Below are 22,429 nucleotides of genomic sequence, written 5' to 3' on the forward strand. Positions count from 1 at the left end.
TTGATTTTAAAGCAGTATGCTGAGAATCAACAGTAGGTTCCCAGGCATACACTGTTAAGTAGGAATGGAGAATGCAAAAACTGGGGCAGTGTTGTCAACATTTCCAGAAACAAAGGACAATGTGATAGCATGGTCTCCCAAGCACAACCAGCTGACAAACTTAACTCAAATACACACATGCCCATGCATACTAAGACCATTCCTGGCTGGGGGTCCAGGTCAGATGAAATACTTATAGAGCATGCATAACTTCAGCATCACACACATCTACATTGCTGCCAGTACACAACTGGAGTTCATTATCAGTTTGTGTTCGTGAGTCTTCTCTTACATAGGCTTTTCCTAATGATTACATTTAGAATAGGAATACAAGAGCTAGCTAGTAAAAGGATCAACAGGTAAAGCAACTGCAGTGCAAGCCTGATGACCTGAGTTTGATCCCTGGAACCCACATAAAGGCAGAGGGATAGAACCAACTCTATAAAATTGTCAATCTGTCCTCCACATGCATGCCACACAAACATATCATGTGTACATACATACATACATACATACAAACAAGTGTAATAATAAAACAATAGAAAAATTAGAATAGAAACACATTTAAGTGTAGACACATTTAGGGAACACATATGAACTCTCTGCTCTGTCATAGAAATTTGCTCTTTTAAAAACATGTTTTATGCATGTATGTTTTACATGTGTGAGTGTAGGTGCCTATGTTGTCCAGAAGAAGATGCTGGATCCCCTGTAGCTTGAGTTATAGGTGGCTGTGAGCTGCCTGATGTGGGTGCTTGGAACCCAGCTCAGGTTCTCTGCAAGAGGTGCTCTTAACTGTTGAGCCATCTCTCCACTCCCTAGAAATCATTGAGAAAGAGAGAGGAGGGGGGGGAAGGAGGGAGGAAGGGAGGGAGGGAGGGAGAGAGAGAGAGAGAAACACCATGGATGTCGTGAGATGCTTTATCTTCAAAGGAAACCATGTGTGATGCATGAAGTATAGCTTTGGTGTAGTACCAAGTCACTTCCTTCTCTTTCTTTTCTTGGTGGTGCTAAAGACTGAACCAAGAAGAGCCTCGTGCACGGTAGGCAAGCTCTCTAGCCCCGAGCCAGACCTTGCCAGCTGTTTACATCTGATTCTAAGATATGGTCTCACTAAGTATCCCAGACTGGCTTTGAACTCATAGTCTTTCTACCTCAGTTTTTTGGGTGAATGAGACAATAGGCCACAGGCTATTTCGTTATTGTTCACTATTGACTTCCATATTTAGACCTGAAAATTAGACTGAAAAAAAAAAAATCACATAGCAGTTTAAAGTAGTATGCATACAACAACAACAAAAGGGAAAATTAAACTTAGGGTGTCCTTCTACTGTAACTATACAAGTTAACACACGATTTATTCATGTGTCTGCATGGACTTAGCACCCAACATTTTCTCTGAGTATGTGGTCTGATTAATTACCCAATATAAAATATTTGTTAACAATGTCATTTGAAGGTCTTAGGGAACTGAGGGTCTTGCTCTTTAGTGACAGGTCTCACTGCATGTCTAGAAGCCATGAGTATGCTCAGTCACAGACTGCAAAATCTACACACCTTGATCCAAAATCAATCTCTTTGAAAACTAAGTCAGGTATTTGCTACATCGATGGAAAGCTGCATATCCTGAATTTTAAAATACAGGCTCAAAACCCTGAAACTTTTGAGTGGCAACTCAGGAAGGACTCAAAAAGTTCTGAACTTTGGAGCACTTCAGACTTCAGGCTGGAATGTTCAGCCGGAGTTAAGAGTCCTTTCTATTGGAAGGTTTGAATCCCAAGTTTTGGATTAGGTCCTTTATGAATAAATCTAAGAGATCTAAGAACCATTGGCTTACAGTCTGAGAGGTTTCCAAGGTATATTTATTTATATTTATCACACTCTCAAAGCCACACTTGACTCCCATAGCTCTGAGAGACACTACACTCTCAGGACAGGATGTCGGTTGCTAAAAGCGAGTCTCTCCTAGTTAAGGCACAAAGACTTCAGTTAGTTAAATTTACCAAAGCTTTTCTGAGTAGAGATTATAAAGTTGATCATTTAGAACATTTTGATATCTGATGTGGCAGAAATGGGACATTTGGAAAGATCAGATAAAAATGGCTCAGTTCAAAACCAACAAATGTGAAAATAAGACAATTTCATAAACATTTTATCACATTTTACCTAAATTTTCAAGGTCTTTCTTGGTGACAAATTTGTAATCATCATACACTGTGCTCTCTGGATTTTCTTCTAATTCTTCTGTCAAGTTGTCCAGGAAGGAACACCACCTGGGAGCAGGACCCAAAACCTGGGAGGAGATATTAAAAGGTCAAACACAACTTACCTTGCATCCAGAATTCTTTAATCATAGTTGCAAGTATTCAATTCGACCAGAGGAAAGATAGCTATAATATGTGTAAAAATGTCAGAGAATACAATGGAAAGGGAATAAACAAAGTAGAAGAATATAGGCTGGAAAGAGGAAAGATACAAGGTATTACACTTTTACATTACAATAATCAAAATACAGATAAGCAATTCAGATACTTATAATAACTTCTATCTATTTACTTATCATGTCCTTCACTCAAAACAGTACTAGAATTCTATAACATATATTTAGTATCATAAATATAACATATACTTAGCTTGTGATTTCTGGATAGCTTTTTATTGTTAACAGTATCTTTCTCTGCGTTATGCCACACCCATTGAAGTCAGTGCTTATTTCAAAGAAAATTTGCTCACTCCTGGAGGATACTACAGACAAGAGAAGCATAGTGGAACTTCCAATGATAACCTACCTGTTTACTGAAGCAGTAATTATGGGGGGTGGAGGGCAACACCAAATCATAATGAAAGTTATGAAACTGAGTTTAACCTTTTTTGAGACTGTAGGAAGAAGAGGCACAGCAAAGGAAAATAGCCTGTGTTAACTCTGCTTCAATTAAAGGGGGAAAATGGGGGTGGGGGCAGCCAACGCACTACCAAAGAGGCTGCATGAAAACAAGTCTTACTGAGCATAGAGGAACCTTACAGATCAGTTTCCCAGTACTACAAGTTATGCTATTTTAAATGATAAGTGAAATGGCTTGACTTCAAACACAGATAAACTTTCAAACAATGCAAGGCACCTAAAAAAATTCATGATGGACCCTCTTAAAGGAACTATTGTGGTTTTAGGTAATTGTGGGGTAACAGGCACCTATACTCAACATTACAATACATAAAGTACTTCTTGGCCATGATCCCTCTAAAGTTTAAACTCTACACCTAGATAAAAGGCATGGATGGTATGCATGTAAATGCACACATACACACATAGATAGTGTACATGTAAGTACACACACACACACACACACATTTAAACAAGTTCTTTTAACAGCTAATATAAGTGCTATTGCACAATATTGCTTAGGGCAAAGTAACCTTTTCAAAGCCCTGGAATGTAAAAATCCAAAACCCAAGTGTGATATAACAGTTTCCTCCAGGACTGAAACATTTCACCCTGCAGGGAAGCTCTACAACTCAAAATAGCTTCAGGAAGTCCCTGAAACTGACCAGATTCACTAGGCCTTCTCTATCAGAATAAGCAACAGAAGCTGGAAGTTCCTCATAAAAAAAGCTGAGCTGCAAAAAAGACTCTCAGACAAGCTGCAAAGAAGACTGAGACCAGACCAGCTGCCTGGAAGAGGTTTAGACCACTTGAGCTGAGACACCTGGGAAAAACACTCTTCAACATGTTGAGCTGCCTACAGGCTGTGTACTGTGCTCTAGGTTCCTAGTTTTTGTGAGTTTCTGGGATGGGCTTTGGTGATGTAACTGTCTTTTGAGTCATTTCTTTTCCTGTAAGTAATCTCAATAAAACTTATGGTGCACCAAGTTAGACTTTGGTAGTATTCGTTGTTGTGGATACCTATTTGGGTAAGTAGACCTGTGATGCATCTTCCCAGAAAAAGTTTTGTCACACAAGACCAAGTCTGTATATACTCAGCATGTAGATCATATTTTTGCAAGTATTTTCAATCTGTAGCTCATTGGCTGCAGGTGAGTGAAACACAGATGAGGCCAGGTGGAGTCTTAGCATGGAGGCAGCTATAAGCATGAACTTGAAGGACCAAGAATGGATTTCATGCTCTGACTTCTCCTCTTAGGAATGGTGATAGGAATAACAAAATGTCAGACCAGATGCAAATCTAGTTTTCCATAGCCTCCTTTTAAAAAACTATTATTACATTTATTTATCAGTGTATGGGGGTGGGGGGGAGTGTCATATGGAGGTCAGAGGACAACTGTCAGGAAATGAAATGGCCCTCTTTCTTACGATGTGTGTCCCAGGGATCAAACTCAGGTTGTGAGCCTTAGTGACAGGCACATTTACTTGCTGAGCCACCTCACAGGGGCCCAGGCTTCTTTTATAATGTCTTGTGACTTTCCTTTTGACTATTTACCTGGATTTTCATGGAATTCTTTTGTTTCTCAGGAGACAGGCCTGCTTATGATAAGTAATCTCTGCAAATAGATTTGCGGCCATTAAAATTTCCACCAAATCCAAGAATAAACCTATTTGTGACTTTATTGTGCACATTTCCCGCTTCCTTTCCAGAAAGACCCCACAGCCATCATTAGGAAGTGGAGCTTACTAAAGGTACTAACTGCGCTTTTCCGCACCAGGGCTTTGCTCACAGGCCTAGCAGTTAAGTTGCAAAAACCATGGTCATGGATCTGCTATATTTACAATGATTGCATATTAATGTGTCAAAGTCCCTTGCTGTTTTCCAAGGCACAATGTTACATGTCAGATAATCCTTAAAGACACACTTTTGCTTTTATAACTTGAGGAAAACTTTTTTTTTTTTTTTTTTTTTTTAACAACTGATGGTCTGTTAACTTTCCATCAACCATGTCCTGTTTTCTGACTAGGAGCTGTAGCTTGGAGAATGCACTTAACACATTCCAGATCCTGAGAGGATGAGTTGATGGGTAAAGGTGCCTGCTGCCTGGACTGGTGCCTGCTGCCTAGCCTGGCAGCCTAAGTTCTACCCTTGGGACCCACATGGTGGAAAAAGTTGTCCTCTAACCACCACATGTCAGCAGCCACACACATACACAATACACAAATAAGTAAGTAAATCCAATAAAAAAATAAAAAGAACTATATTTGCTGACTATCAGCAATGCTGATGCAGACTACAGAATTATTATCACTTGGCAGCCACATGAGCTAACTATTGAGTTATTTTAATTGTTTTCAGGACATTCTAAAAACAGACAGAAATATAAATTCTTGAATTTGAGCAATAAAACACCACCATCCCTCGTCCCTTGAATGCCAGAGGCCAAGTGTGCACTGTTGTGCTGCCACCTCAGTGACCATGCTAGTGACACTTTATCTAAGGGATACAGTCAGACTCCTGGGGCTTAAACCTGGGTGCAAACAGCAAGCTGCCATTCTTACCATGAGGCTTTCATCTTTATCAAAAATACTTGTGCCCAGGCTTTAGAACATTTGGCATCTTAAAAACTAATAATAGTGCAAATATACCATAGGTTATATGAAATGTCAGGTGCTATCTGCCCATTATTAAACACATTAAGAATGTCTATAACACAATCACATATATTCATATCACTGATTTAAGACAAACTAAAGATAAGAAAGAGCCTCATTAACATCAATCCAGGTAAGATTTGAGTCCTAAAGATTCAGGTCAGTTATAAAAAAGAAAATAATAGTTTTTTAAAAAATAAAAATTACAGGTAAGAAAAAGATGATGTACTGTACTATTATCTATCTATCTATCTATCTATCTATCTATCTATCTATCTATCTACACACACACACTATTGCTTCCTGTAGCAAATCTATACCAAACTTAGCTAAGCTATAATATAAAAATTTCCTTCCATAGCTTTCTCCATGTTGGCTATAAGACCCACCAGCACCAGCATCAGCATGTATTTTCCAATTTTGACAGCTGAGGCTTTATAATGAGCGATCACAGACTGGGTGAGCCAAAGGGAGGAGCTGCCTTTGAGCATGTAATTGCATTTGCAGCATAATGAGCTGCCTAATTGCACATCCAAGTGTACATGCATTAGCCTGAGTAATTATGAGTCACTCAAAGGTGTACTGCTCTGCTGTAGCCTTTTGTCCCATTCCTAAAACTCAGATTAGCATTACTACAATTTAATCTCAGTGCTTACGCCTTATTTTATTTTGGGAACAGTCTGAGACCAGACTGGTCTCAACTCTCTATGTTCAGAAAGGCCATGAACTACTCATCTTTTTACCTCAGTCTCTCAAGTGCTGGGATCAGGGGCATGTGCTACAATGCAGCAGTGTTTACTTTGGAAGGAGAAAAATTATCTTCTGTGATTTACTTTTGATTTAGTCTAGAAACATAGATACTAAACATAATAAGAAAAACAAGGCTAAATAAAACAAACCAACCCTGTTTATGGTGCTCTCTCCCTGTCAGCTGGTCAAGGAACAGTTAGTCTATGCAAGGCTCTGAAAGTACAAATGAACATTAGACAGCATGTCTACATTTAAGAACCAAGGGAGACTGGACATCCTAAGCAAACAGTTATTACAAAATTAAAGTCAATATTAAGGACTACAAGGAGCTTTCAGTTACTAATAGCAGCTCCTACCCCCAAGCCTTGTTAAAATGACAGTAAACAAATATAAAAAGGACTTTAGGACAGAGGAGGGGACAGTGGCATAGGGAGTCAACCAGTCAGCAAGCACACAGTGGAGGTGGGCAGCAGCGAGAGCGGGAAGACAGAGACGGCCCCTCACAGTGCATCTGGGCAGATGGGAGGAAGCATGGCAGGAGGAAGGGGGTGACAGGGCTGGGGACGCCTAATTCCTATCATCTCTAAGGAGACAGAGGACACAGATCTCTGGTAAACCCAAGCTGCACCTCATGGCTTTAGGGCTGAAAGAACAAAAGTGGAAGTGACTCGACCTGTGGGGCTAAAATGACAACTGTCTAGGTGTCAGATCCTGGGCTCCCCTTTCCCAGTTCTTTAAGTGCCAGAGGCCAAATGGGTACTGTTGTGCTTCCATGCAGGAAGAACCCAGGGGGTATTCTCTGCAGAAAACCAAAGGTCCTGAGGCAAAGGTGTCTGGAAGCAGCGGCTCAAAGGGGACAAGACAAGGTGCAAAAGGATTCCCAGGCAGCACTCCACTGCCTTACTGTCATACAGGGAACCCAGAAACAGCCCTTGCTCTGGGTCACACAGAGTCCCCAGGAGCACACTGCCTCATTTGTACAGAGGATCTACAGGCAGCACTCCACTGCCTCAATCTTAAGCAAGAATGGACTGCCAAAGATGCCCTATCCAACCAAGACCATCAAACAAAAATACCTTCCACTGTAGAGAAAGTGAACAAAGCTAACCCTGTCCTCCAGGAACCATAAGGAAAAGGTTCCACTGTGAACAGGCATTGTGGGCAGAGTGGGAGGAGAAAGGTGACAAACAGAGGTCCAACAGGGAGAGACTGGCGAGCACACCAGGCAACTGCAAAGGCGGTGGTGTACTCAGAACTGCAGGAGGTCAGCAAAAAGACCTGCCCAACGCAGCCAAAAGGGGCCTTCTTGCAGGCTGCTCACTTCTCTTGTACTGAGTGAAACAGGATCATCAGAGGGCTCTGGTATAGGAGTGACACAATCTGACTTGTATTTATAAGATCACGCTGAAAGAGGCTAGGAAACTTGCTGATTCCAGGTATTTAAAGAAATTCTGTTCAATCATTAACTGACAACTAAGCAAGGCAAACAGATTTCTGTGGCTCCCTATTACAAAGAAATCAGACTTTATAGTTAGTCCAGAAGCCTTACTACATACACAAACAACAAACTCTGGATGTGGGGAGTTGAGTTCTGTAATTTCCACATTATCTTTCTAGTTTTCAACAACAAAAACTGACAAGACACAGAGGTAAGAGGACACATGGGGTGAGGGAGATCACCGGGGTGAAGGGGCACATGGGAATGAGGGTCACATTGGGTGAGGGATACCTTGTATGTGCTGGAGATGGAATAATAGAAGCTGCCTTAGGAACAGCTTTTTGCATGAAGTCTTAAAGATACTCAGCAACTGACAAAGGGGGAGTGAGTGTGTGCACACAGAATGAACTAAATCTACCACTCAGTAGAAAGGGAAAAAGAGGGGCACAGCAGCATCTACTAGAGCATTCCACTTACACGCAATGTTCAGGAACAGCCATAGAGTGGCTGGTGGGACTGGGAGAGGAAGAGGAGAGATGGCAGGACACTTTCTTTTAGTGTGAAGGACCTGAAAGTTAGACAGTGGTGACAACATGATTCAGAATACAAGAGAAGCCACTAGATTATACCCTTTAAAAGTCAAACACTAGGGTTTTTGACAAAGTTGTTTTTAAAAAATCAAATTAAGGATCACATGATGCACTTATCTAGAAGTTTCTACTCCACCATTCCTGCCTTTCAGATGGGTACAGTCTCTAGGGGGCTCTGGCCAGCTGAATTATCCAGGTTCCCGTTCTGAAGTATGATTTGCATGAGATCATACAGGCTGCTCCTCATAATTAGATCCAGTAACATTTCTGGCAGGAGTCTCGGGGAGCATGTGCCAGGATTACCACAGAAACATTTTCTGCATTAGCTGCTCAGCTTTGTGGAACTTATATTTGTATCAATCTTTATATCTTTTCATTTGTTTCCAAATTTTGGTATTAAATTGAGTTGGAGACAACAAGTTGGTTCTGGGAGCCAACTTACAGGAGCTATTCCTGGCAAAGCTAAGCCACAGAGAAGGTCAGAAAGAAACAAGTACTTTCAAGGTCCCTCTCCATAGCTGAGAAGACTGCCTGCTAAATAGACCCCTGTCTCAAAAAAACAAAATGGGGGGGGGGGGAGGGAGAAGAATTTAAACCTAACTCATGAGGTAAAAATGAAACATCTGTCTGCTTTACATTAAAAAAATATGAATGACATAAAGGGTTTTTTAAAATTTTAATTAAGTGTGTGTGTCTACATATGGGTGCAGTATTACTGAAGCAAGAAGGAAGAATCAGAGCCCCTGGAGTTGAGCTCCAGGTGGTTGTGAGCTGCCCTGTATGGGTGCTGGGAACCAAAGTCAGGTTCTCTGGAAGAACAGTATGGTTTTTAATTGCCAAGCCACCTCTCCAGCCCCACAAATGGTATTATTAAGTAACATAAAAACTCCTCACCTCATTTTCCTTCAGCATTGATTGAAAAACCAAACAAGGAGGAGGGCAATGTTACCACAGTTTCATTTTCTGTCAGCTAAATGAGAAACACAGATTTTTTTTTTTAAAGGCCTCCTATCTGCTCTTACCCAAGAAACCTGGCCCTGCATCTCAGCTACAGACTACAATTTGATGTCTATCATCATAATGCACTTGAATTCCAGAGCATTTCCTAGAGTTCACGCCCAGAGCCTGCAGTAACAAGATGCTGAGCGAAGTCCTATGCTTAAAGCCTTTTCCTCCTACACCTTCCTAACTGCTAAATTCAACTTCACAGGCCCCACAGACACGAGGCACCAGGCCAACTTTACCACTGGAGAACGGAGTTATCTCTTTGATCATGCACCTGGAAGCAAGCACTCCTGAAATCTTGCTTTGTCGTTTTACTCTGCCAAGAATCACAGATGGTTTAGTATGTTGTCCTTGTTGTCAGCACACCAGTTGCTTCCGTTTTACTTGACTTCCTGCTAGCAAAGGACATGATAGTCATTCCTCATCACACACTCTGTGCTTTCAGAATCAATCCTGAAGTTTATGTAAAACCAAGGATATATAACATATAAAAATACTCAGGGAAGGAAACTTCACAAAAACAAAGGAAGAATAAAACTATTAAGGTTTATGACACTTTCTCAAGGTTGTACATTTCAACAGTGCTATCCTAGGAAGGCCAAAAACTCTCTCGCCCCTTAGTGGCTACTCATTACCTCCAGGGGGGCATGCATGGGGACCAGGAAATCCTGAAGGAGACATTTCAAACCCAGCAAAAGACTTCCTATGTCCCCAAATAAAGCCAAAGAAGAAATGGAAAACAAACAAACAAAATGCCTCCAAACTAAAATAAAAAACACCAATCTGGATTCAATCAGATAAAATGCCAACTTCAAAAGTGCTAGAGAGACTTTAATGCTCACGTTTCCCTCTGAGGTCAACTAAGACTCCCACACTGACCACATCAAGGCTCTGAAGATAGTAAATGTGTGTGCAAAGCTATGAAAAGGGAAGAATGTGTGTCCTAATAATCTTTTTTTAGTGACGCCTCAAGACAGATTCCAAGCACCATGCAAAAACCTAACCATTATCATGGCTGTGAAGAAAACTTTACATAAAAATAAATAAATAATCCCAAAATAAAAAGGAGAGGAAGTAGAAGGAGGAAAGAGGAAAGAGGGTAGCGGGGGAAAAAAAGTGGAAGATGGACTAAGAGGAAAAATGGAGAGGGAGAGAGATCTTGGGCAGGGAAGGAACTCCGCTATTTGGTAGGAAACAGCTATTCTTAGTGAAGCAAAGACTTAGCCCCATGGTGCTTAGCAACCAAAGGAAAGGAAGAGGACCAGTGGCCTGGTGGAAGGAAGCACACCAATAACTCAGGAGGAGAAACCCACTTCTGAAATTGAACTGAAACAGGCTATCACAGGCCTCTCAGGGCCTTTCAGGATGTACAGCACCCTTTAAGAGAGGTTTAAAAAAACTTTATCTGACTTGAACTGTCATTTATGAAGACCGAAGCTAAGTAGTCTAAGTTACATGACTTAATGGCCAAGACTGACTCTGGGATATTTAAGGATGCACTGTGTAACACTCCAATACGGTCACTGCTAGCCACACGTGGATATTTAAAGACATATTAAAATGAAAACAAAATGTAAAAACTCAGTTCTTTAGGCATCCTAGTCACATCCCAGATAACCCTGGGTATAGAAAGGACCAGGCCAGACCCCAATCTGCTCCTTGACTATGGACACAATGTGACCAGCCTATTGTCACAGCAATGGGTAAATAAGGAACTTGTCAGCAGGCATAACAAACTGTTGCACATCCACACAATCAGTCTTGACATAACAGAGAGAAATAAGCTAGTAAGTAAGCCACAAGGAGGGATACAGGAGACCCCAAAGCAAATTACTATGGGAAAGGTCAGTCTGAAATGACTATGTAGTGGATAGAACTGTATATTCTAGAAAAAAGGCAAACCTATAAGACAAGAGGTCAGGGGCTTCTGGGGCCTGCAAGGCTGACAGAGGGAGGAACGGTTTTGACAGGACACCATCATGGTATACAGTGGCACAGACATCTGTGAAAATTCACCAATGCACAACATCTTGAGTGGCCAATTAATGCAAGTTGTGGACTCTGGCTGATGACAGTGAGTCAGTCCGTGCGGCTTCAGCCAGTGTAGAGATATGCCACTCTGAACAGAATACTGATAGGAAGGCAGGCAGGCATGAGAACAATGTCTTTCTCACTGTTCTGTTGTGAGTTAGAAAGTGGTCCAGAAATGGATGAGGGCACATGGTTGTGGGCAAATATGCAAGGGATAGGCACACTGACCTTTCCTTCAGTGTCCTTGTACCACCAATTACCTGTCACTTGATTCCCAGCCAAGAATACCATTGTGTTCCATAAGAAGGTATGATGGTTTGTATATGCTTGGCCCAGGGAGTGGCGCTATTAGAAGGTGTAGCCTCGTGGGAGTAGGTCTGTCACTGTGAGTATGGGCTTTAAGACCTCATCCTAGTTACCTGGAAGCCAATATTCTGCTAGCAGCCTTCAGATGAAGATGTAGAACTCTCAGCTCCTTCTGTACCATGCCTGCCTGGATGCTGTGTTCTTGCCTTGATGATACTGGACTGAACCTCTGAACTTGTAAGCCAGCCCCAATTAAATGTTGTCTTTATAAGTGTTGCCTTGGTCATAATGTCTGTTCACAGCAGTAAAACCCTAAGACAGAAGGTAACAACACACTAAGCGGTTTGTGTCTCTAGTCACAACTACATAGGAGACTGACACAGGAGGATTGCTTCAGAGCTGGAATTTGAGATCACCCTAGGAAACACAATTGAGACCTTATGTCAAAGAAAGCAAGTGGCCAGGGAGTTCAAAGTCAGTCAGACTATACAGCAAGAGCCCCTGCTTTTAAAAAAAATTAAATAAATAAATTAATTTTAAAACAAATAAATAAAAATTAAAAAAAAAAAAAAAAAAAACAAAAACCAAAGCCATACAAAGCTGCTCCCTTATGGGGGATAATTCTGTGGAAAGGGCGCAGAAGTCAGATTTGCAGCAGCACAGACAATGGAAGGACAGACGGTGCACATCTGATAGGTCTCTTACTTGGCTCTGCATAAGCCCACGTTACTCCACCTTTCAGCTACATGTCTGGCCCTTTGCCTTCTATTTTTAAGAAAAGAAAATACAGCTACTGGAGATATTAATAAAATGCGCCCTGATTTTAGTCTGACATCCTCAGGCAAACCCAACTACTGTGCTAACACTGTCCTCTACCTCTGCCATCTGAGTGACGTCACTCACAGGAAACTGGCTTACAGACTTACTTCCACAGAAGAATGACAGAGAGATCAGCCCCGGAAGGCCCCAAGATGGTGGAACAGAGCTCATAGGCAAGGCCTTGGGTCATCATCAGACTCTAACTTGTGTCAGACAGGAAGTCATTCATTTCAAGAATGAACATTAGACATGTGCCCACTTAAGAAAAAACAAAAACCATTTGATACACTAACATAACGTAACATATGCCATATGTGTATCAAATATTTCCACATGTAAATCACATATTTTTAAACCAATTAGAGCTAAAATTAATGGTTGAAAATGTGGCAGGATGCTTGGAAAATTACTTCCTGATTAAACACATTAACGCCTTAGGTATGTCTGCTATTTTTGTGGCCCAATAATTGGGATGGGAAGTGGAGAGGGTTTCCTCTGTTAAGAAAAATGTCACAGATACTGTTACTGCCCAAGAGTGTTTAGATTAGAATAGGAAGCTCCCATTTCCTCTTTGGAAAGTTGAAAACAGAGCACACATTGGCATCTGACACTGCGTGTTTCCTCTCACTTCACAGTTATAAACATAAATGAACAACAGTACCAAACAAGAGCATTGCCCTGAACAGTAAGCGCACACACAGAAAAGAAACTCACTTACGAAGAACTGTTGTGTGAGTTTGGGTTAGTAAACAAACAATTAGACAAACAAGAAAATGGAAGACCACTCTTCTCCTTTTGTTGAAAGGTTAGTGAAAACATTCAGACGCCTTCACTCTCAAGTGTGTTGCTCAATAGCCTCACATTTGCCCTCCATTAAGTTAGTGTCCACAAGATACCCATCCTTCCAAATCTCCCCACAGACCCAGCTTTCTCCTACACCTTGCTTGGAGGTGAACTTTAAGCAGATGTCCCCTGCAGACATCAGCAAACTACCTGTCTCTACAGACAAGACTGAACTTAATCAACGAGCACCAGGTCTTCACTCAAGCACTCCTCTCTGCTCTGGCAGCTCCGATGTGTTTGTCCTCATGCCCGAGAGCCCTTCCTACACACTCAAGGATGAACGACTTCTGCTTTACTCTAATTCGTTGTTGATGTTTCTTCACCTCACACATGCAGCCTTTATAGAATCTCACTTTTCCTTACATCTTGAAAACATGCTTTCTGAGATGGGTTATACCTGATAATTCCTGAACTTCTAAGTTTTACCAATCTAGAACTACTAGAAAAACTTCTCAGTGAATACAAAGCATTTCAGGAGAACCCTTCACTGTCCCCGTTATACATCCCATGTACACGGGCATCTCAAAGGCTCTTGGACTTCAACAGCTGAACAAAGTCTTCTGCTGTTTTTCACAGATGTGGCTGCTAAGGACTTCCTTGCCCATTCTGAACTTTCTAACTATATCTTATAAATCTTATAAATCTTGCCCCTCCCCCACTTTTATATTTTAATCATTATAGTTAATATTTCTTAACTTCAATTTCATTGGTTTAAACTCTTACACAGACAGCAGTTTTAAAGTCAGGTGAATATAATCAAATGGAACAGAAAATTAACTTAAAATGGCATGGGCAATGTGGTAGCACGTGCCTGTAATCTCAACACATGGAAAGTGAAGGCAGGAGGCTCTGGAGCTAGGGCGCATGGTAAGACCCTGTCTCACACACACAAAATCTGGTAGCACAGACATATCGTGTAATGAGAATTCTAGAATTTTCGTTTCTTAAAAAAAAAAAAAAAAAAAAAAAAACCACAGTAATATAATGTTTCTTTTTAATCCTAGGAGTGAGGATAGGGGGTTGCTTTGTAGCAACTGACTACCACTTGCTTTGTGCTCTAGCAGAAGCATGGTTTTGCCAGATGCAGACAGTTTCTGCGACTGTGTTGTATTTGGAATTCTGGGAAAATTTCAGGGGTATATAAATGCTAGAGTCCCAGTAGGTAGTACTGTTGGCTGTGGCTGTTGGTTGCTTAGGGAGATTGGTAGCGGTTTGTTAGTAGTCATTCTCAAAAAAGAAAGGTGAAGAAAGAAATTAGATTCAGATCTCTCTCTCTCTCTCTCTCTCTCTCTCTCTCTTCCTCCTCCTCCTCCTCCTCCTCCTCCTCCTCCTCCTCCTCCTCCTCCTCCTATCCAGTGATAGGGGGTGAAACCAAGGGTGAGGGAGGGAATAAAGAGCAGGACAAAGAAAACCCCACAAAGTAGCAAAGACCAGCTACAAGCAAAGAAGAAACAAGAAGACAGAAATTAAGATTCAGAAATCACTCTCTCTCTTCCCTGTATCTCCTATCTAGTGGTAGGAGATAAAATGGGGAGGGGATATGGGTGGGAAAAAGAAGAACCTTACAAAGTAGCAAAGACCAGCTACACTATTGTGCCAGCCACTTGGCTGCCTGAGACAGGAGGAATCTTGCGATTATGGCCAGCCTGGACTACAGAGCAAGCCTGGTTGCTAGACTGTAGAACTAGCTAGCCTGTGCACTTAGTAGGAACTTATCTCAAAATGAAGTGCGAAAGGGCTGGGGCTGTAGCTTAGAGGTAGCAGGCTCCTTGGCATTCGTAAGAGCTCAGCATCCATCCCTAGTCCTATAAACAAACCAAATCAACCCTTAAAAGCCCTTTGGCATTCCCTCTGTTGAGTGACACTACACAAGCAGATGCTATGCACCCAGTGATGAGCCATGCCCAGAAGCCCACTATCTGAAGTGAGCAGGGCCCCCAGTGTGCTGTCACTGTGAAAATGTGGGGAAGCAACAGTATTTGTCCTGGTGCTGCTGCTCATCAACCACAGAGCACAACAGAAAGAACTGCATGGCTGCTACTCCAAACTCCCAAGAACGATGCATCACTAGCTCTGTCCTAGATGCAGAAGGGAAGGACCTGGCAATCAGAACTGAAAGAAAGAAGAAGCCACCACTTTCCACTGACAAAGCTCTCCCAGTTCAAGATTAGTCCAAGACAGGTGCCCAGGGAGCAGCAAAGACAAGCCCTAACTGCAAACACTCAGGGTGTGCACTCTCACACTGACCAGGAGACAGACTTGGAAAGGCCAGTACTCACTCAGCTACCTAACTCTGAAATCTCAGCTCCTTCCCATGGGCGATAAGGAGTACGGAAAGAAACCCTAGATCCAGCTCTGCTTGGATCTGACCTTGAACAAATAATCCGATGTCTCAGCTATAAATCAAGGTGCTGGCTTAGCAGACCTCAAAGATTCCTTCCTGCTCTCTGTTCTGGGCTTCAAAAGCTTCCTCCTCCCTTCAAAGCACACTCAACATGCCTGCAGTGGGGAGACATTTAGCAGCTACTTGTCTAGCTTGTGTTCTGTCTTGTATATTTTCTACTTGTTGGCAGAGTCCCGGGGAGTAGTTTTTTTTTTTTTTTTCCCTTCCTTTTTGGCCTATAGCACTACTTCCCCAAACCAAAGGAATATGTTGCTACTAGTCCTATAAAATAGAGATTTCTAGCACAATTACTTCTGTTACTGTATCCAACAGTTCTCGGATTCAATGAGCCTTTTATAGGAAAATGACATCAATCATTTCCAAATTTACATGCGCACTGCAGTAACAACAATTCAGCACATGGTACTGTGCCAATAGCTAGCTCACCCAGAGAGCTCTCTGGAATATCAAGGTAGTGCTCAAGATGAGCCTTCGCTGAAGCGACGCCACAGGGCCCATCTGGCGGGGGACTGAACAGAACTTGCAGAAACTCCAGTGAACAGCACAGGTCCATCCATGAAGAAAAGTAAAGACTCTGTCTGGCCTTTCACACATGTGCCACAGCAACAATTATGTCCTACACCCAAAGCAACTTCTGCAGAAATGTCAATAAACACACAGCAAAAGCTCCATATCCTTGGCTTTCGTCTCTTTCCGTAGTTTTCTAGGAAAAGGATTAAACCAATCTGTTCTACCGTCAGAATCACCACCAAATCTTTGGAATAAAGTCCTAGCTGTAGAAATCTGTCAGCATTCCAAAACAAAGGTGCTGTGTCACATCAAGCTGCTCTGTGCTGGTTGATCAAAATGTGCCTCCAGAGCCCAGGAGCCCAGGCTGCGCAAACCCCAGGAACAGGCCCCACTTCTGTGTTTTAATATGGTAGCAGAAGAAAACTACTGCAAAATGTCAATCTGGTCTAAAAAGGGATATTTTACTCCAAACCATCCTTGTCAAAATATACAGCCGCTGACTAGAGCTCCCAACATCTGAACACCAGATGTCTCACATGTATTTGTTCACTGATTTTTAACACAGGTGGATCTAAAGTGAGACAAAATTGCTTTGGGTGTTGAGGAAAAGTAACAACATCCCTTCAACCCATGTTTTATGTAAGGGATTGGGGGATACAGAGAAGCAGATAAGTAAGCACAGAGGGGCATGAGAGGGCTCTCAGTCATATGGTCTGCACCACAGCCACTCGGCTGTGTCATCAGTGAGAATGCTGGAATGCATTGCTTTCTAATAAAGCTTTGCTTATAAAACAGGTAGCTGGTGCTCACCAGGCCCTGGTCTACAGTACAGCATCAAGATTGTCTGATTCTAGTGTGATGGGATCTGACACAGGTAGCCAAGAGCAGCCCAAAATAAATACCAAAAGCTGTCTGGTAGCCAGTTAGCTCCACACACTTCTGGAAAAGCTTCTTCTGTGTCTCTGTACATCTCCACTCAATGTAACTTTATTCCATGTGAAGTTCTACATTTCTAGACTTTTCTTAGGATCTGGTTATGAAAAACCTGATTCCCTTGCTTAATTATTAGGTTGTTAAATTTTTCAAGAAAATTTTTTTTTGTACTATGTTTAAGAGTCGAACTCACAGATTTTTTAAAAAAAGTTTTCCTTTAGCAGTTTTGGAGGTTTATTGGAGATGCCCCACAAACAGACATGAGTAAACTTTCCTTGTCCAGGCTCTATGTGCCTTGGCTCCCACAGGTGAAGCCAAGAAACAGCAGAATGAAAGGGCCAAACAGGTGAATGTAGTGTTACATACAATATAAAGCTGCATGAAGTCATGGTCACCGTGGAAGACAACTGATGTGCATGAGACATACACGTCAAAGGAGAGGGAATTTGCCTGTACACTGGGCTGTCCAGGAAGAGCAGAGCCTGGACACTGGCCACCCTCACCCTGCTACTGTTGTGTTTCCAGGCATTTACCATACAGACCTAGGTTTGTGTTGTGATCACAGACAAAGATCAAGCCTCAGGCCTTAAAAACTTGAAAGTGGAGATACCATTTTTAAAATATTTGCATGCTATCTGAATAAGACAGAGGCTGAGACAAGGCTCTGCTGCTCAGCACCCTGTCTCCTCTATGTGCCAGGTCAGTATCGCTCAAGTTGAAATGCCATTTCTTACCAGAAGCAATAGTGCAGGTTAGACAACAGTCTTCGAGTATAGTTTTGTTTTAAGAGTTTCATGCTTACTATTAGTGATTGTGTGTGTGTGTGTGTGTGTGTGTGTGTGTGTGTGTGTGTAAGTGCACAGCCATATAAAGGACAGAGGGCAATGCCAGGTGTGCACTTGTTGCTCTCTACATTGCTTTTTGAGTTTCTCACTGAACCTGAAGCTTTAGTTTCTTAGACTCTGCCTGTCTCTGCAACCAGCACTGGGGTTATAGGTACGCACCACTGCACCTGGCATTTATATGGATGCTAAGGAATCAAATTTTGGTCCTCAGACTTTCAGACTTGCACAGCAAACATCCGCCAACTGAACCATCTCCCTAGCAACGCTACCCCATCCTTCATGCTTTTAATCTGCCCTATTTGTAGGGACTAGGTATTCCAAAAATACCTTCCAACTTTTAAATTAAATAGTAAATGTTAAAATATTTAATCAGTATATTTTGATGATTTATAATAAGCAATAAAAATACAGAAAATATAGAATGTTTTTTCCTAATAAACTATTTTGAAATAAAATAACTGCCAGGATTGAAAGATAGGTTAAATGGCATTTCATATAATCTTTATAGTAGCTTAAATTTATGTTTCAAACAAAATTGAAAACATATACCTCTAATTAACTCAGTTATTTTGTATTCTAAATCAAACAGCTTTCAAAACAACTACTAATACATTTTCCTCTGATTAGCTGCATATCCATTATGGAGCATGCAGCCAACTCAGGATGCAGGGGCTCCTGGCTGTGGAGCTAAGAACTTACAGGAGCTTGCTGTACACAGAGCCTTGAGCATCAGGAACATTCTCACTGGAGTATCAACTTCAGAGCTGGATTCTGAGGTGGGTGCCATAGAGCACTTGGATTCCCTCAGGAGTCTGCAGTTGTCAAAGGTGTTCCCTATGCAGAACTAAGCTGAAACTGAGTCAGAACTGTTCCTGCTCTATATTACTAAACTACCGATAAAGCAGATGCTGAAGCAAGTGAAGAGACAAATACAACTCCCTTGAGACAGAACAAAGGACAGGATTGGGAAAGTGGGATGAGGATGAGGGGAAACCCACTTGGTCTCCCTAGCATATGTAAGGGGCGGTGCGCTAAAGTCAGGAACTGTGTTAGTTTCTAGAGAGTCCAAGTATTCAAGAAAGATGGTATCAACCAGAAGGGCAAAAGCGAACAAACTGAGAGAACATCATGCTGCCTTTTCTGTAGCACAGCCTGCAGGGATGTGTGGGATGGCTGTACTGATTTATGAGATGTTCATACAAATCACAGGTCAGACCTCCTAAACTTGGCACAAGCCATGTATTAAACACACAGTTCTCTGGCTCTATAGGCCTCAAACGAGCCTTTGAGCTAAATGCAGCTTCTTAAGTTTGATATTTATCTTCCGGTAAACGGCAAGCTTTCAGCCCTGGGGCTTGCTCTTTGCTTTGAAGCAGCAGTAAAAAGAGCAGGTGCCAAGTGAAGACAAATGGCGCTGTGGAATATGATAATATGATTTGGTGCAAGAGCGGCAGGGCAGACCGTGGGGTCAGGAAGGAGAGCACAGGTCAAGCTGCAGTTCCGCACTTGGCCTAGCAAGACCTCTGCCTACACTGGTCCCTCCTGTGCAGGCACCTGGGAGAGGGCTTTGGGCCCATTTCCTATCTGCCTGTTAAATCCCAGCTACCGAGCTGAGACTCAGGGGCCTTGTGAGTCTAGAGAGCAGCCTCTCATCATCCAGCCGCCATAGCTCCTCTTGCTCTTGCTGCTCAAAGTCCTCACTCCTTGGAACAACAGCAAAACCCCCATTGTCAGCTGGGGTGCAGTTTAGGGGCAGAGTGCTTGGCCAGTATGAGGTGCAAAGCCCTGGTGTGATGTCCAGTACAGAAAAGGTCAAGAAAGAAGCAAGCAATCCCAAAACAGAACCAAAGAATTATATGTGAATAAGAGCTCTCCTCAATTTTAAAATAGCCCACACATACCCAGCAATAAAATACAACAGAGAAACCAAGCAAGGTGGCACACACCTACAATCCTACTTACTGTAGAAGGCCTAGGCAGAGCCTGGTAGTGGTGACTCATGCCTTTAATCCCAGCACTGGGGGTGGGGGGTGGGGCGGTAGAGGCAGGCAGATCTTTGTGAGTTCCAGGCTAGTGTAAGTTCCAGGACAACCAAGGTTACACACAAAGAAACCATCTCGAAACCACCCCCCCCCCAAAAAAAATTAAGAATGAATGAAACAAAACCACCACCACCCAAAAAAGAAAGTAAGAAAGGGAGAAGGGGAAGGGGAAGAAGGGAAGGGGAAGAAGGGAAGGGGAAGAAGGGAAGGGGAAGAAGGGAAGGGGAAGAAGGGAAGGGGAAGAAGGGAAGGGGAAGAAGGGAAGGGGAAGAAGGGAAGGGGAAGAAGGGAAGGGGAAGAAGGGAAGGGGAAGAAGGGAAGGGGAAGAAGGGAAGGGGAAGAAGGGAAGGGGAAGAAGGGAAGGGGAAGAAGGGAAGGGGAAGAAGGGGAAGGGGAAGAAGGGGAAGGGGAAGAGAGGAAGGGGAAGAAGGGAAAGGGGAAGAAGGGGAAGGGGAAGAAGGGGAAGGGGAAGGGGAAGAAGGGGAAGAGGAAAGAGAAGGGGAAGGGGAAGAAGGGGAAGGGGAAGAAGGGGAAGGGGAAGGGGAAGGGGAAGGGGAAGGGGAAGGGGAAGGGGAAGGGGAAGGGGAAGGGGAAGGGGAAGGGATGGAGCTGAGGCAGGAAGACCAAGAGCTTGAGGCAGCATAGGTTAAATAGCTCAGGTTCTAGGCCAACCTGTCCAGACAGTGAGATCCCATCTTAAAAAGAAAAAGGAAGAAATATAGTGGAAATGACTGCTATGTACTGCCTCTGCTCCTGAATTCTGTAGTCATGGGTGCACCCGCTGTGCCTGGCTATTTTAGGTGATTTTTTTTTTCCTTCCAGTGTTCAGTACTGAGCCCAGTGCCTGTGAATACTAGCTTTAGGTGACTTCTAGCTTTAGGTGACTTACTATTTAAGTTAATATACCTAATATTGATTCTATAGAATTGGATACAATTTACTTATAAAACACCATGTCACCACTCACGGTAGAGCACACTTGTTATCTCACCACCTTGGAGGCAAAGCTAAGATCAGAAGAGCTCTAGGTCATCCTTGACTACATAGCAGATCCCTGGCCAATCTGGGCTACATGAGACCCAGTCCCCCCCTCCACCCCCACCCCCCACTTCTGATTCATTCTCTCTCTCTCTCTCTCTCTCTCTCTCTCTCTCTCTCTCTCTCTGTCTGTCTCTCTCACACACAGCAAAACTGAAAATTAAAAAAAAAATAAAATAAAATCCACATATTTAACAATATAACAGAAAAGACAGTTTCCAAATATTAATAGCATCTATGGGGGCAGAGTATGTACTTCCCCCTCATACTTTGTGAAAGACTGAAAATAAGAACATGGATACATTATTTGTATAATTAAAACATTTGTGCCATTTCTGCAAAAGGTCATTTCACAATGTAAAAAACATCAAAAGGAAAATATTTTTATTCTTCACCCACCTCTTCCTGGACTGGAATGACATCAGCATGCATGCATGTGCCCTGGCAGAACCTGGTGTCACCCTTGTTTCTTTCCTCTTCCTCACAACCCATATCTAAACTTATTACCAAGTCTGTCCTTCTACCCACACCTGCCTCTTCTGTGACACATGGCACATGGGCTCTTGGCCTGTACCATCCACCGTGATACCAGCCTGCACTCTGGCACCTCCCTCTTGATGTACTGGCGTAGCTGCACAGTAAGTACACCCTAGAGAAGGAAGTGAGCACCCCGATGGGAAGACGTTCTTATGGTCCACATGCATCTCCACAGGTGGATACTGATTCCAAGTCAGATTTGTTTCTTTCTCACATAGTCCCAGGACCTACCAAAGTCCTGATGCTGAAAAGGACAGCCCGGCACCGCCTTCCCTCGTGGGCACTGCCACAGCCTGTTTTGGCTGTTTCCAGCTTAGATCCCATGTCATTCTCTTTGTAAAGACAAACCACCTTTCCAAAGGGCAACTCTGGTTTCTTCCCTTCGGTGCTCATGATGTGCCAGGCTCCGAATGCCCCCCTGGAGCACACACACACTTACAGACCCTTCCAATGTGGCACTTGCTCTGCTCCATGAGATCCTCTCTCTGAGCTCTCTCCACAGGCACTCTCCTGCTGCGGAGATGCTACTCCTATTCTGTGGCTCACCCTGACCCTCCATCTAGTCTACAGACTCAAGCTCCAGTCTCTCCCTGAAGTCACTCTGGGCAGTTTACTGAGTTTCTCACAGGCACCTAGCACACTCTGCAGGAAGGGTCTCTCCTCGCAGGTACTCTCAAAGAGTTTTCCTCCTACAGCTCATGCTGCAGACCTGAAACCACCTTTCTTCCTGTTGTAACCCTGAGGAGGGAGCAATGGTAATGTA

At 42.8% G+C, this 22,429-nt stretch overlaps 1 protein-coding gene across 2 annotated transcripts in view; it reads right to left on the bottom strand.

The window, feature by feature from the left end:
• Nol10 (nucleolar protein 10) overlaps positions 1 to 22,429 on the bottom strand; it is a 78,208-nt gene that overhangs the window by 25,503 nt on the left and 30,276 nt on the right. For both annotated transcript variants that reach the window (XM_034514401.2, XM_076942080.1), the window contains one exon: positions 2,206 to 2,332. In XM_034514401.2, coding sequence (XP_034370292.1) covers positions 2,206 to 2,332 — 127 coding nt within the window. The remainder of the gene's footprint in view (positions 1 to 2,205; positions 2,333 to 22,429) is intronic.

Source organism: Arvicanthis niloticus, chromosome 11 (assembly GCF_011762505.2).
Source record: "Arvicanthis niloticus isolate mArvNil1 chromosome 11, mArvNil1.pat.X, whole genome shotgun sequence".
In the NCBI taxonomy this organism is placed as follows: Eukaryota; Metazoa; Chordata; class Mammalia; order Rodentia; family Muridae; genus Arvicanthis; species Arvicanthis niloticus.